Source organism: Herpailurus yagouaroundi, unplaced genomic scaffold (assembly GCF_014898765.1).
Source record: "Herpailurus yagouaroundi ecotype Mexico unplaced genomic scaffold, PumYag 205, whole genome shotgun sequence".
NCBI classification, from domain to species: domain Eukaryota; kingdom Metazoa; phylum Chordata; class Mammalia; order Carnivora; family Felidae; genus Herpailurus; species Herpailurus yagouaroundi.
In genome coordinates this window covers 9,046,938-9,062,331 of record NW_024412436.1, presented here as the reverse complement: position 1 = coordinate 9,062,331, position 15,394 = coordinate 9,046,938, and the positions used below count along the sequence as shown (strand labels likewise).

At 36.9% G+C, this 15,394-nt stretch overlaps 1 protein-coding gene across 12 annotated transcripts in view; it reads left to right on the top strand.

The window, feature by feature from the left end:
• Positions 1-15,394, top strand: part of CEP170 (centrosomal protein 170) — a 126,019-nt gene that overhangs the window by 21,515 nt on the left and 89,110 nt on the right. For 11 of the 12 annotated variants that reach the window (XM_040451823.1, XM_040451833.1, XM_040451828.1 and 8 more), the window contains exon 2: positions 12,644-12,789. In XM_040451823.1, the coding sequence (XP_040307757.1) occupies positions 12,685-12,789 (105 nt within the window). In that variant the 5' untranslated portion in view covers positions 12,644-12,684. Of the gene's footprint in view, positions 1-4,640; positions 4,652-9,367; positions 9,372-12,643; positions 12,790-15,394 lie in introns of those variants that run through there. The other variant, XM_040451822.1, reaches the window with a different exon arrangement.

The window sequence follows — 15,394 nt, the reverse complement described above, 5'->3', positions numbered from 1 at the left end:
CCAGTAAGTGGTATTCACACCCTTTTCAAAAATCAGTAGTCCATCTATGTGACAGTTTATTTCTGGGCTCTCTGTTGTGTTTCATTGGTGTATATATCTGTCTTTATGACAGTGTTTTAATTACTGTAGCTTTGTAGGAAGTTCTGAAATCAGGAAATGGGAACATTTAAACTTTGCTTTTCTTCTTCAAGGTTGTTTTGGTTGGTCACAGTCCCTTGAAATTTCACATGAATTTTAGGATGGATTTCTCTATTTCTTCAAATAATGTTGGGATTTCCGTAAGGATTGCATCAAAGCTGTACTTGGCATTGGGTGGTCTTGTCATCTTAACAATGTTACATCTTCAAGTTCATGAAGACAGTGTTTCTCCATTTATTTAGGTCTTCAAAAGTTTCTTCCATCAGTGTTTTACATTTTTCAGTGTACAAGTCCTGAGCCATCTTGGTTATTTTTAATCCAAAGTATTTTGTTATTATTGATGCTGTTATAAATGGACTTTAAAAAAAAATTTCCTTTTCATATTGTTCATTGGTAGTAAGTAGAAGTGCATTTGACTGGGTTTAGATCCTGCAACTTTTCTGATTCATTTCTTGCCGTAAACAGTTGTTGGACCTTTTTTTGGAGGGGGGTAATAATCTTAAGTTTTTTACATATAAAATCATTTCATCTTTGGATAAAGATGACTTTACTTCTTCCATTCCAATTTTGATGCCTTTAATTTCTCTTCATACCTAATTACTATGGCTAGGATTTCCAGTACCATATTAAATAGAAATGATGAAAGCACTTGTTCTTGTCTTGTTTCCAAATTTTTTTAATTTTTTTAATTTTTTTAATTTTTTTTTTTTTCTTTTTTGAGAGAGACAGGCAGAGCATGAGCAGGGGAGGGGAGGGGCAGAGACAGAGGGAGACACAGAATCCGAACCAGACTCCAGGCTCTAAGCTGTCAGCACAGAGCCTGACGCAGGGCTTGAACTCATCAACTGTGAGATAATGACCTGAGCTGAAGTCAGATGTTCAACTGACTGAGCCACCCAGGTACCCCTTGTTTCCAATTTTAGGGGTGCAGGTTTCAGTTGTTCATTATTGAGTCTGATGTTAGCCCTGGGATTTTCATACTTGGCCTTTATCATGCTCCTTTTTTTCCGTAGTTTGAGTGGTTTTTTTTTTTTAATCAGAAAAGTTTTGAATTTTGTCAAATGCTTCTTTGTGCATCAATTGAGATGATCATGTGAGGTTTTTTCCCCTTATCCTACTAATATGGTCTATCACATTGATGGGTTTTCCTATGTTGAGCCATCCTTTTAATTCAGGAACAACTTCCACATTGCTGTGGTGTGTAGTCCTTTTAACATGCTACTGAATTGAGTTTGGTAGTGTTTTGTTAAAGAGTATTGTATCAATATAAGATAGTCTGTAATTCTCATAATTTTTATATTTATCTTTGGTATCAGGTAATGCTGATTTCATAGAATGAATTAGGACATCTTCCCTCCTTTTCATGTTTTGGAAGAGTTTGAAAAGGATTGGTGTTAATTCCATTTTAAATGTTAGGTAGAATTCACCAGTGAAGACATCTGGCCTTGACTTTTTTGTTGGAATGTTTTAATTACTGATTCATTCTCCTTACAATAAATCTATTCCATTTTTCTGTGTCTTCATGACTCAGTCTGGTTTGGTGGTATGTTTCCAAGAATTTGTCCATTTTGTTTAGGTTATCCAGGGTTTTTTTTAGCTTACAGTGCTTTATAATATTCTCTTACAGTCCTTTTTTGTTTCTCTAAAATCAGTAATGTCACCATTTTTACTTCTCATTTTAGTGATTTGAGTCTTCTCTCTAGCCAGACTTTTCATTTGTTGCTCTTTCAAAGAAACAGCTTTTGTTGTTACTGACTTTTCTGTTGTTCTTTATACTATTATTTATCTTTATTTTTTATTATTTTCTTCCTTCAGCTAGCTTGTGTTTAGTTTGCTCTTTTCTCATTCCTTAAGGTATTAAGAATAACAGGTTATTAACAGTTTAACAGGTTATTAGTTGGAGATATTTCTTTTTTAATGTATGCATTCACAGCTGCAAATTTCCCTCTTAGCACTGCTTTTGCTCTGTCTAGTAAGTTTTAATATGTTGTGTTGTCTTTTTTTTTTTTTTTATTTTCTTATGTTTATTTATTTTTGAAGAGGAAAGAGACAGAGTGTGAGGTGGGGAGGGCCAGAGAGAGAGGGACACACAGAATGTGAAGTAGACTCCAGGCTCTGGGCTGTCATCACTGAGCCTGATGCAGGCCTCAGGGCTCGAACTCACGAACCACGAGATCATGACCTGAGCCGAAGTCAGACGCTTAACTGACCGAGCCACCCAGGAACTCCTGTTGTGTTTTTGTCTTTACTTGTCTCAGTGTGTTTTTCCATTCTCTCATGATTACTCCTTTTACCAGTTGTCTAAGAGTATGTTGTTTAATTTCTACCTATTGAGAATATTCCTGTTTTCCTTCTGTTACTGATTTTAATTTCCTTCCATTGTGATTGGAAAAGTTGTTTTGCAAGATTTCATTCTTTTAAAATATGTTTAAGTTTTGCTTTAGGCCTAACATAATGGACTCTCCTGGAGAGTGTGCTTTGTGCACTTGAAAGGGATGTGATTCTGCTGTGATTGAATTGAAAATGCATGTATGTCTGTTAGGTCAAATTGGTTGATGGTCTTGTCAAGTCTTCTCTTTATTGAGCTTCTATCTACTTGTTTTTGTTTTATTGATGAAAGTGGGGTATTGAAGTTTCTGACTATTATTGTTCAGCTGTCTGTTTTTTTTCTTTTAATTCTGTTTATTTTTACTTCATATCTTTTGGAGCTCTGTTGTTAAGTGCATATATGTTTACATTTATATGTCTTGCTTTATTTAAGTTCTTGTAATTATGTAATGTCCTCCTTTGTCTCTTGTAATCTTTTTTGTTTTAAAGTGTATTTTTTTTCTGATGCTAATATAGCCACTTACACGTTTGGGAGGGGATTACGAATTGCATGGAATATCTTTTTTCATCCATTTAAACTTTTTGTGTCCTCGTATGTACAGAACCTTTTGTGGACATTATATAGACAGATCCTGTTATTTAGCTGATCTGTCTTTTTCTTCCTTTTAATAGAATTTAATACATTTACTTTTTTTTTTGTTTTTTTTTTAAGTAGACTTCATGACCAGCATGAAGCCCAGTGTGGGGCTTGAACTCATGACCCTGAGATAAAGACCTGAGCTGAAATAAAGAGTTGGACAGTCAACCAACTGAGTCACCCACACACCCCAGAACATTTACATTTTATGTGATTTCTGAAGGATTTACCTCATCACTCACCTGATTATTTTTTGTATTCTCTATGTTTTGTATTCTCTATTTTTGTTGTTTCTCAATTTCACCACCCTGCCTGCTTTTTGTATTTAGTTGATTTTTTGCTAACACGCCATTTTGATTCCCTTCTTTCCTTTCCTATATGTTTATTTACTTATTTTCTTAATGGTTACCTTGAGGATTACAAACAGTACCTTAAATTTGTAATAACCTAATCTCAATGATACCACCTTAATCTCAAGAGTATACCACACTTTGCTTCTATACATCTCCATCTCTCCCCTTTTATTTTATAATTGTAACAGATTAAATTTTTACATATGGTATTCCTATTGACATAGCTTTATAATTATTGTTTTATGTATCTGTTAAATCATATTGGAAAAAGAGAAAAGTTACAAATCATATCAAACGTATGGTCATCCTGGATTTATACTTACTTGTGTAGTTATTTTACCTGTGTTACTGCTGATTTTTCTTAGGGTTTCTAGTTACTGTCTAATGTCTTTTTGTTTTAGCCTGTAAGTCTCTCTTTTGCATTTTTTGTAGGCCAGTCTACTAGTAATGAACTCCATCAGCTTTTTTTTTTTAACTGGAAATATCTTCATTGTGATTTCATTCTTAAAAGATAGTTTTACCAGATACAGAATTCTTTGTTGACGGTCTTTTCCCTCCAGACTTTACAGATAACACCATCCCACTGCTTTCTCGCCTCCGCGGCTTACGAGAAATCAGCTCTTAATCTTATTAGGGATTCATTGTACATGACAAGTGTCTTTTTTTTTTGATGTTTTCAAAATTGTCTTTTTCTTTCAGTTTTGACAGTTTGAGTATAATATAACTGAGTGTGGACCTGTGTGAGTTTATCCTGCTTGGAGTTTGTTGAGCTTCTTGGATGTGTAGTTCTATATCTTTCCTCAGGCTTAGGAAGTTTTTTGCCCCTATTTCTTCCCCTTTTTTGGGACTCCTTTTCTGGGACTCCTGTAATGTATATGTTGGTATATTTGATGATACCCTACAGATCCTTCAGGCTCTGTTTATGTTATTACTTCATTTTTTCCTTTCTGATTCTCACACTGGGTACTTCAACTTGTCTTATCTTCAGATTTGCTGATCATATTTCTTCTTTCTGCTCAAATCTGTCAAACTTCTCTAGTGACTTTTTTCATTTTCTGTCATTTGTCTGTTATGCTCTTGGTTTTCTCATAGGTCATTTTAAGATTTCCCTTAGTTCTTTGTTATGTTATACATTTGAGACTGTTGATTTAATATCTTTGACTAATAATTAGAACATCCAGGCTTCTCAGGGGTGGTTTCTGTCCATTTTTAACCCCCAGCAAGTGAGCTTTCCTGTTGCTGCTCTGTATGTATAATTTGAAAACTGAACTGGACAGTTGAAGTATTATATTGTGGTAAATGTGGCAATTTAATTATCACACTCCTTTGAGATTGCTGAATCTTTCTTGTTGAGGGCTGAAGCCAACTGTTACTTTTCCAAACTTTTGTGTATTCCTTGTTGTGTGTGGTCACTAAAGTTATGTTCTGTCATCTCTGTGGTCATCCAGTGACCTGATAAGGATTTCCTGAAACACCTGGCTCCCAAAAGGGGAAAGAAAACGAAGCAACATGCACGCACTGGCTATTTCCTTGAAAGATGCTTCAGCTCATAAGAGTTGAAGCAGCAGTGATGGCCAGCACAAAGGCTAAGTGACAAAAAGCAGCAATCAGCAACCAGAGCACACAATCCAGTGTTTGGATGACAAAGTCTTTATTATGTATCCTGGTTCCGGTGAGCCACACCAGAAATGCAAGAGGCTGTCCACAGGTGACTTCTTGCAGCTTTTGGAATGGGAAATGGGATGGCATCTGCTACCATGCGAAATACTGAAGTTTAGCAGCCTCTTCAAGCTAGACATCAGAGCCCCAAAAGAGTTACTTCAGATGGTTCTTAGGAGTTCAGTAGTTGTTTAGGTGGAGGAATGGATTCGTGGAGCTTCCTATTCCTCCATTTTTTGTGGTATTCCTAAGTAGCTTTTATAGAATTTCTCACCAAGGTAGAAGTGCTATGCTTAACCAAGGAGACGAATACATAGAAACTGCAGATTGAACAGTGAAACCACCTAAACCATTTTGTTTAGTTCCTACAAAATCAGCAGGGTGTTTACTGTTTACAGTGTGTTTATTGGGGAATATTGCAGGATTCTTCTATTGGAATCTGAACTGTTCCACAGAGGAAAATAGTAAACTAATGATGTTGGCTCCCCATCCCCCTCCAAAAAGTGAGATTGCATTTTCTTCCATTGTATGATTTTCCAGTTGTTGGGGTCTTTGTTACAATAAGCTAAGAGCTTTACCTATAATTTTTAGTTCTGTAATATATAGCAGCCTTATGTTTCATTATACAAATAAATATTATCATCAAGAAAAGAGTAAATTGGGAATAAAGAGACAACTAAAACAAAAACCTCATTGGTATATTAATTCAAAAACTATTCAAGTGAGTGCATTAGACTGTGAATGTACTTACTAAAAGATACTGTATTTTAGTGAATTATACTCAGTGTGCATTATACTCATTGGTGAAAGAAGTCAGCCCACATTTCTCAGTGGCTTCAAACAACATTCATTTTTATTTTTTGCTCACGTACTGTTGTTCAGCTGGAGATTGGATGATATATGAGCACCTGACTTCAGGTTGTACATGAGGCCCATGTCTGTTCCACATGTTTCTCATTCATTTTGAACCAATAGGCCAGCCAGGGCATGCTGGTTTTTTAGTGATTGCAGAGATTCAGGAGAGCAAGCCAACTGACCAAGCACATTTGAGCCTCTACTTGCCTCAGATCTACTAACCATCCTATTGGCCCAAACAAGTCATGAGTCAGAACCCAGAATTATGCTGTGGGAAATTATACCCACCTCTCAGTGGAAGAATTGCAGAGTCACAGGACAAAGGTTATAGTTTGTGGTAGAATTTGTGTAAGAGGGCCTGGGGCTCCAGCCTTCAAAAAAGTCAGTGATCGGGGCGCCTGGATGGTTCAGTCAGTTCAGTTAAGCATCCAACTTTGGCTCAGGTCATGATCTCCTACTTTATGAGCTCAAGACCCGTGTCAGGCTCTGCTGACAGCTCGGAGCCTGGAGCCTGCTTCAGAATCTGTGTCTCCCACTCTCTCTGCCCTTCCCCTGCTGTACTCTGTCCTCCTCTCTCTCTCACAAACATAAACAAACATAAAAACTTTTTTTAAAAAAGTCAGCAATCCTCTATACTATTCAGACTTCTGATCCCAATGAAAACTATTCATGCTTTGAGAAAGTGTTGTAAGAATTTTAATCATTGATCTATTAAATTACTTATCTAAAATTGAGATATGTCTGAAATAAAGACTATAGCATTTTTAATTTTATGACTAAGCCATAATTTATGGCTTTAGGGTATTATTTCGAAGAAAAGATTAAGAGGAGAGGGAGAAAAGGAAATGAACATTACTTAAGTGCCTCTCATATGCCAAGTGTTATCAGATACTATTTCTGTGTCTCATTTTCTCTTTAGATATTGTCACTTTGGTTTTTTTCCTTTGTCTGAAGTTCAGAAACATTTGTTGTTACTTTTTTTTTTTTTTTTGTCATTTTGGGTTGTTGGTTTTTTTTTGTTTTTTTTTTTTTGAGTCACCTAGAAAACATGAGGGACTAGGGTTTTAACTCAAAAAGTCTACTCCATCAATGAAACAGAGTAGAGAACCCAGAAATGGACCCACAAACGTATGGCCAACTAATCTTTGACAAAGCAGGAAAGAATATCCAATGGAATAAAGACAGTCTCTTCAGCAAGTGGTGCTGGGAAAATTGTACAGCGACATGCAGAAGAATGAACCTGGACCACTTTCTTACACCATACACAAAAATAAACTCAAAATGGATGAAAGACCTCAATGTAAGACAGGAAGCCATCAAAATCCTCAAGGAGAAAGCAGACAAAAACCTCTTTGATCTTGCCTGTAGCAACTTCTTACTCAACACGTCTCCAGAGGCAAGGGAAACAAAAGCAAAAATGAAATACTGGGACCTCATCAAAATAAAAAGCTTCTGCACAGCTAAGGAAACAATCAGCAAAACTAAAAGGCAGCCAATGGAATTGGAGAATACATTTGCAAATGACATATCAGATAAAGGGTTAGTATCCAAAATCTATAAAGAACTTATCAAACTCAACACCCAAAAAACAAATAATCCAGTGAAGAAATGGGCGAAAGACATGAATAGACACTTCTCCAAGGAGGACATTGAGGTGGCCAACCGACACATGAAATAATGCTCCACAGCACTCATCATCAGGGAAATACAAATCAAAACAACAATGAGATACCACCTTACACCTGTCAGAATGGCTAACATTAACAATTCAGACAATGACAGATGTTGGTGAGGATGCGGAGAAAGAGGAGCTCTTTTGCATTGTTGGTGGCAATGCAAGCTGGTGCGGCCACTCTGGAAAACAGTATGGAGGTTCCTCAAAAAACTAAAAAATACAACTACCCTAAGACCCAGCAATTGCACTACTAGGTATTTATCCAAGGGATACAGGTGTGCTGTTTCGAAGGGACACATGCACCCACATGTTTATAGCAGCACTATCAACAATAGCCAATGTATGGAAAGAGCCCAGATGTCCATCGTGGATGAATGGATAAAGAAAATGTGGCATATATATATACAATGGAGTATTACTCGGCAATCAAAAAGAATGAAATCTTGCCATTCGCAACTACGTGGATAGAACTGGAGGGTATTATGCTAAGTGAAATTAGAGAAAGACAAAAATCATATGACTTCACTCATATGAGGACTTTAAGAGACAAAAACAGATGAACGTAAGGGAAAGGAAACAAAAATAATATAAAAACAGGGAGGGGGACAAAACAGAAGAGACTTATAAATATGGAGAACAAACTGAGGGTTGCTGGAGGGGTTGTGGGAGAGAGAATGGGCTAAATGGGTAAAGGGCATTAAGGAATCTACTCCTGAAATCATTGTTTCACTATATGCTAACTAATTTGGATGCAAATTAAAAAAAAAAAAAAAAGTCTACTCCAAAACACATGTTTTCTTGGCTCATCCAGAAACTCTACAGAGAAACGTAACTGCTGTCACATCTGGTCAAGACCTTGAACATATTGTCAAACCCAAAGTCTTCTTTCCCCCCTCCCTTTTGAGGAATCTGAGCTGAAACCTATTTCTTGGTCATTGAGGAAGCTCTCAACCAGGTTTCAGTTTTATCCATGTGTTAAGTGTCAGTATTACTCTGTGAGTAGTAAAGGATCATTGGAATTGAAGGGCCACTGAGAAAGCTGTGTTATTGAAGGAGAGAACCCTGTGTAAAAATTGAAAGGCCCAGTAGCTCTTTGTAATATCTCATTCCCACCCATTGTTGAGAAGCTAGAAGAAGACTCAAGGCCATTGTGCCACTGCCAATGGATAAATACCCCTCATCTTGAGGATTATGTTTATTTTTGTTTTTCAGAAAGTATGTATTCTTTTAGGTACCTTTCAAGTGTCATTGAAAGTCAAAACAAAATATATTAAAAGCCATTATTTTTATTTTATGTAGTTATGTACAGTTGATCCTTGGACAACGCACAGACTAGGAGTGCCAACCCCTGCACAGCCAAGTCCATGTATAACTTTTTTTTTTTAGAGCTTCTTTATTTATTTTGAGAGAGAGTGGGGGAGGGGCAGAGAGAGAGGGATAGAGAAAGAATCCCCAAGGGGCTCCACGTTGTTAGCACAGAGCCCTACCTGAGGCTGCAACTCATAAACCTTGAGATCATAACCTGAGCTGAAATCAAGAGTTGGATTCTTAACCGACTGAGCCATCCAGGCACCCCAGAAGTCCATTTACAACTTTTGACTCCCTCCAAATGTAGCTATTAATAGCCTATTGTTGACCAGAAGCCTTATCAATAAGATAAATTATTAATATATATATTTTCATGTCACAGGTATCATATATTCTTACAATCAAGTAAGCTAGAGGGGTGCCCGGCTGGCTCAGTTGGTAGAACATGTGACTGTTGATCTCAGAGTTGTGAGATTGAGTCTCATGTTGGGTGTACAGATTACTTAAAAAAAAAGCTAGATAAAATAATATTAAGAAAATCATAAGGAAGAGAAAATATGCTTACAGTACTGTATTTATCAAAAAATTCACATATGAGTGGATCCATTCAGTTCAATCTCATGTTTTTCAAGGGTCAACTGTAATTATTGTTGTATGTTTGTATTGTAGGATTATGTATTATGTATTTGTATATTATGTAATTGTGTTTGATATTATCTAAATACCTAAAACAGTGTTTTTGTAGCATATGAATAATGCTTATGTAAAACTTTGATTTTGAAAATGTTATATTGTTCCCGTTGCCCATGTTTGGCTCTGGTGTGTGTGCCACTTATATGCTGTATTTAGATTGGAGGGGTTTTCTTGGGTAAAATTTTTTTGATTCTCTGTTGACTTGGCCAGGAAGTACACATGCAGTGCTAAATGCCCGTTTGTCAGAGAGTAGACGGATGAAAAACCAACCACATCTCCAACATGGAGTTAAGTGGATGGAAGATTAAAAATCCACATAAATTGACCATATCAAGGGATAAGCTGAAAGTGGAGTAAGATTTGATTGTTTCAGCTTTACAGAAGGCTCTTTGCCTGTTTTGGTGAAACCCATTGTTTCGTGTATATGTTGATAAATTTATAATATATGGGATGTTTACCTTCACATAAAGTTTTACATTTTATAGGATTTTGTTTTAATGTATAGCTATATTTCTTATTGCAGAATGTTTCATTTCACTGTAGTTTGCTTCTAATTAAACTGTAACAATATGCCATTTCATGGAAAAAATATTTGCAAGTAGTAGTTTCATAAAAAACGGTTGAGTAGATACTATTATTATCACCGTTTTACAGAAGAGGAAACTAAGGGACATGAGATAAATAACTTGCTCAAGGTCAAGTGTTGGAACCAAGAGTCAGATTCTTTATCTGTTAGTCTGACTCCAAGATTTAGGTTCTAAATGACATCACCATGTTCTCTAGGATAGTAGTTCTCAAAGCTCAATCCACAGGCCTCTGGGAGTTCCTGAAACCATTTCAAAGGTCACAAGGTCAAAGCTATTTTTAAAATAATATCAAACATAATTGGCCTTTTATATTGTATTGACATTTGAGTTGCTAGTATAAAAAGAGTGGTGGGTAAAGCTGCTGGCTTCTAGCAGAGATCTAGGTATTAGCACCAAATTATACTAATAGTAGTTTACCGCCATGCACCTGCAGTTAAGGGAGGAGAAAAAACCAGTTTCACTTAAGAATGCCCTTGATAGGGGCACTTGGGTGGCTCAGTCAGTTAAGCAGCTGACTTCAGCTCAGGTCATGATCTCATGGTCTGTGAGTTCGAGCCCTGTATCGGGCTCTGTGCTGACAGCTCGGAGCCTGGAGGCTGCTTCAGATTCTGTGTCTCCCTTTCTCTCTGCCCCTCCCCTGCTTGTACTCTGTCTCTCTCTGTCTCTCAAAAATAATAAACATTAAAAAAATTTGTTTTAAATGTCCTTGATAAAGTGGTAAAAATGGAAGTCACATCTTTTTAATATTCTGCAGAAGTAATTGGAAGCACGTGTAAAACACGTTGAATTCCAAAGTACCATGGTTGTCTCAAGGAAAAGCATTTGTGCCATTGTTTGAGTTGTGAACTGCACTACAGGCTTGTTTCATGGACCAACTTGTTACTTGAAACAACGACTGACAGATTAATGGTTTTGTACACTTGAGTGTTTGGCCAACAAAGTAAGCCTGTCGCCTCAAAGAAAAGAATTGGTAGTAGTTTTTTGCCAATAAGATTTGAGCTTTCAAGAGAAAATTAGAATTTTAGAAACCTTGGTTCTGCCACCATGAGCCTCACAGCTACCCAGTACTTGACTTTTCTGAGAAGGTGAGATGGGTGATAAAGTTAGCAGATGTGATGTTTTAATAATAAAGTGAACATGTTAACCTTTGGGAGACTGTAACTCAGGGACAGTGTTCCCAAGATCCCTTCCCAGCTGAAGATGGGTATTTACATAACACACTACAAAAGTGTTAAGATTTCATATTACAAATAAATTTCAAGAAACTACCATTATTGAAGTTTTGATATTAGTATCAAAATAACACTACAGTTATTTGAGAAGACTATTAAATTACATTTCCCTTTTCTAACTATCTGATGAAGGCAGGCCTTTAAATATTTCAAGTTCAACAGTGTACTGACAACAGATTGAATGCAGAGCAAATGCAAAAATCTATTATGCTAGACATTAAAAAGATTTTTTTTTAATGAAAAAGATTTTTCATTAAAATGTTAGTTTATTATAAATGAATTAATCTTAGTTGCTCAGTTTTCATTGTTTTTATATGGTAAATATTAATATATATAATCCACATAAACAAAATGCTCTTTGGGGTTTTTTTTTTTTAAGAGAACAAAAGCCTAAGAATTGGTGCTGTAGAAAAATGTACTAAGAAAGTGAAGTACATGTGAGGAGAGAAATTGAAATTACATCTTTCTGAAAGTTCTTTTGGTGGTTACACTTAGTTGACTAAGAAGCAATTTCTTTAGTTTTTATTGTTCTTAATTAGATCTCAGATGTATTCAGATGAACTTTTTCTTTCTCAAGTCATAAGTTAGACATTTAAGTGTATAATACTCCTAGTGTTTACTAAGGTTAATGTGAAAATAATGTGATCATTTACTTGAGGATTAGACCTTTATTATAAGCTGTGCTCAGAGCCTTTCAGGAGTATGATAAATGTTTATTACTTGACTACTTAATTGCATAATGTCTTTTAAAAAAATTTATTGTAATGTTTGTTTAATTTTGAGAGACAAAGTGCGCACGTGCAGGCATGCATGAGTGGGGGAGGGGCAGAGAGCAAGGGAGACACAGAATCCGAAGCAGGCTCTGGGCTGGGCTCCGAGACCCCAATGGAGCGCTCGAACCCACAAACCCATGATTGAGCTTAGATACTCAACCGACTGAGCCACCCAGGCACCCTTTGTCTGTCTTCTTGATTGAACTCTTCGTGGAGTCTGTGGACTTACTTTACTAACGAGAATTTGGTAGATGTGCCATGTCTGAGGGCCTCTGGATGGTCTGTTTACTTATAGTAGGAGCAGATGCAGAACCAAGTTCTATTCTTAGGCCTGCCTGAAGGGTTTGGTGAATCAATACCAAAGCTAAATATCTGAATGTATGTTTTTCTTGAATATCTCTGCAGGATGACGTAGCTTTGCCGAAGACTTAGAAGCTAAGCAGAAAATGAGCTTAACATCCTGGTTTTTGGTGAGCAGTGGAGGCACTCGCCACAGGCTGCCACGAGAAATGATTTTTGTTGGAAGAGATGACTGTGAGCTCATGTTGCAGGTAATTGCATCAAACTTCTGTGCCTCCACTCAGAACCCGGGACTGGTGTAAAATGTGTCCACTCAGAACCTGGGACTGGTATAAAATGTGTCCACTCAGAACCTGGGACTGTGTATAAAATGTGTCCACTCAGAACCTGGGACTGGTATAAAATGTTTTTCTGTTCCATTGGAGAACAACACTACGTGGATTTGAACTTTCTGACCCTTCCTCTTTTAGCTCCACCTATCAGTTTAATTCATTTTTTCCCTCTTGAATCCTCTAAAAATAAGTTGTAAGTCTTGGGGAATGTATTTTCAAAAGTGAGAGCTCAGAGTAGAGTTTATTCTTAAGTAAGAAGTTTCACATTATATACTTCAAAAATAAGACTTGTAAATAATTCATAAAATTAGCATAGCATGAAGTAAAACTGAATTTTAATCACAGATGTTTCAACAACACTGCAAGTAGTTTCTCTGTTTCTTTTAGAGATGTTCATTGAGATACCTTTCAGTAGTTTGAGCATAAAGATTGTTGGTATTTACTGCATTATGTATAAAGGAGTTACTTTTAAAACGTACTTTGAAGATATCTTTGAGTAAAGTAATTAGCAAAAGAATTGATCTCCAGAGTTTTGAGAATTTGGTTATTTTAATAAGTCCCGATACTTTTTTTTTTTTTTAACAATTTATTTATTTTTGAGAGACAGAGTGAGACAGAGCACAAGTACGGGAGGGGCAGAGAGAGGGAGACACAGAATCTGAAGCAGGTTGAACTGTCAGCACAGAGCCCGACACAGGGCTCAAACCCACAAACTGCAAGATTATGACCTGAGCTGAAGTCAGACGCTTAACCGACTGAGCCACCCAGGGGCCCCAATAAGTCCTGGTACTTTTGAATAAAGTCTTATCCCCTTATTCTTCCTCCTTTTTTTTTTTTTTTTTTGGTTTTGTTTTGTTAACAGCCTTAAGCAAATACTTAGAATAGAAATGTTTATTCTGTTAGCCCATTGGTTCTTAACTGGGGCAATCCTGTCTTCCCCTGCCCAAAGGACATTTGACAATATCTAGAGACATTTTGATTGTTACAGGTGATGGGAGGTTGGAGGTGGTTGCTATTGACATTTAGTAGGTAGAGGCCAAGAAGCCAAGTGTGCTGCTAAGCATCCTACAATGTACAGCATACTTTCCCTACTCCCCCCACCCCAACACACACTGCAAGGAAGTATGTGGCCCTGAATGTCTGCAGTGCTGAGATTGAGAAACCCTGCATTTTCCCTAGAAAAATCAAACTTGCATGTGTTTGTAAACATGTTTATTTTAAAATTAGGGAACTTACTTTATAGTTTGAAGCAATAAAAGTAAAGCCACCATACAGCTATGTTAATTTGGTATATAAATGCAGTATGTAAGTATAGCATATGAGTAAATTGCATATATAATGACACCTCAAACAAATTCACTGCGAGAAATAGAATAATACAGAGATCTGCTTCTCAGTGAGATGGAGTGTTGAGAGTGGCAACTGAGAAAAAGGCAGTGATGATTCTGTTTGGATAAAGGCCTCCTGGAACTGGGCCATATCTTAGGTTCAAATAGGGGGAGCTCATTTATCAGAGAATGGAAGTGGTGCCTTCTATGTGGCATCTCTATCAACCAGCCAAGAAATGTGGGAATGGTTGTTCCGGAGCTTCCTACATTGAGATAAGGAATATGAAGAGACGAGACTGACAAGGTCATAGTCTTCCTGGACTATGTATAACAAATGGAAGTTGTCTGACAGTAAGTGAGGTGGGCAGAGAAAGCTGTGAGTCCAAGGAGACCAAGGTGGGTTCCAGTTCACAGGACACAGTATCAGAGTGGAAAGAGTTACACAGAGAAGGAACTTTGCAGAGGCAATCCCTGAGTATGAGGTTGAGTACTGATCCCATACAAGTGAGGAAACTAACCAAAGGCAGTGGGGAAAAAACACTCAAAAGGATTAGAGTTAACAGTGTGGGACACTAATAGGGTCAAGAATGGTGCCTGTCTTAACAGCCAGACTGGAAAACCTTCTGAGTCACACACAGGGCATTGATCTCTACCCCCTCAGTAGTGGGGAGTCGTTTACCATAGACTGAGTTCTAGCCTCATCTAAATCTTAAAAACAGTACCCAAAAAGGTCACACTCTTTTCAAGTAATTTAACTGTGTCCCATAACAAAGTTCAAGAATATGTATAGGAACACAGAAATATTTAACATGCAATAAAAAATCACCAGTCTTGTAAAGAAGCAGGGAAGTGTGGCCCATTATAAAGACTGATGATAAAAGATGTTTTGTTTCTGAAGAGTTTGGCTAAGTTTAGCAAAGTCTGACAAAATAAAAAAAAAAGAAGTGGTAAAACGGTAAAATCTTGAAGAAGATTTCAAAACTTATTATAAAGCTAGCGTCGCTGGCTTTTATAAAGGTAGACATATAGACAAGTGGAATAGAAAAGAGAGTCCAAAAATAAACCCCTATATATCTGTAGCTGTTGTGGTTTGAGTTGTGTCCCCTCAAAAAGGTATATTAAAGTCCTAAACTTCCATACCTATGAATGTGACCTTATTTGGAAATAGAGTCTTTGGGGATGTAACCAAGTTAAGA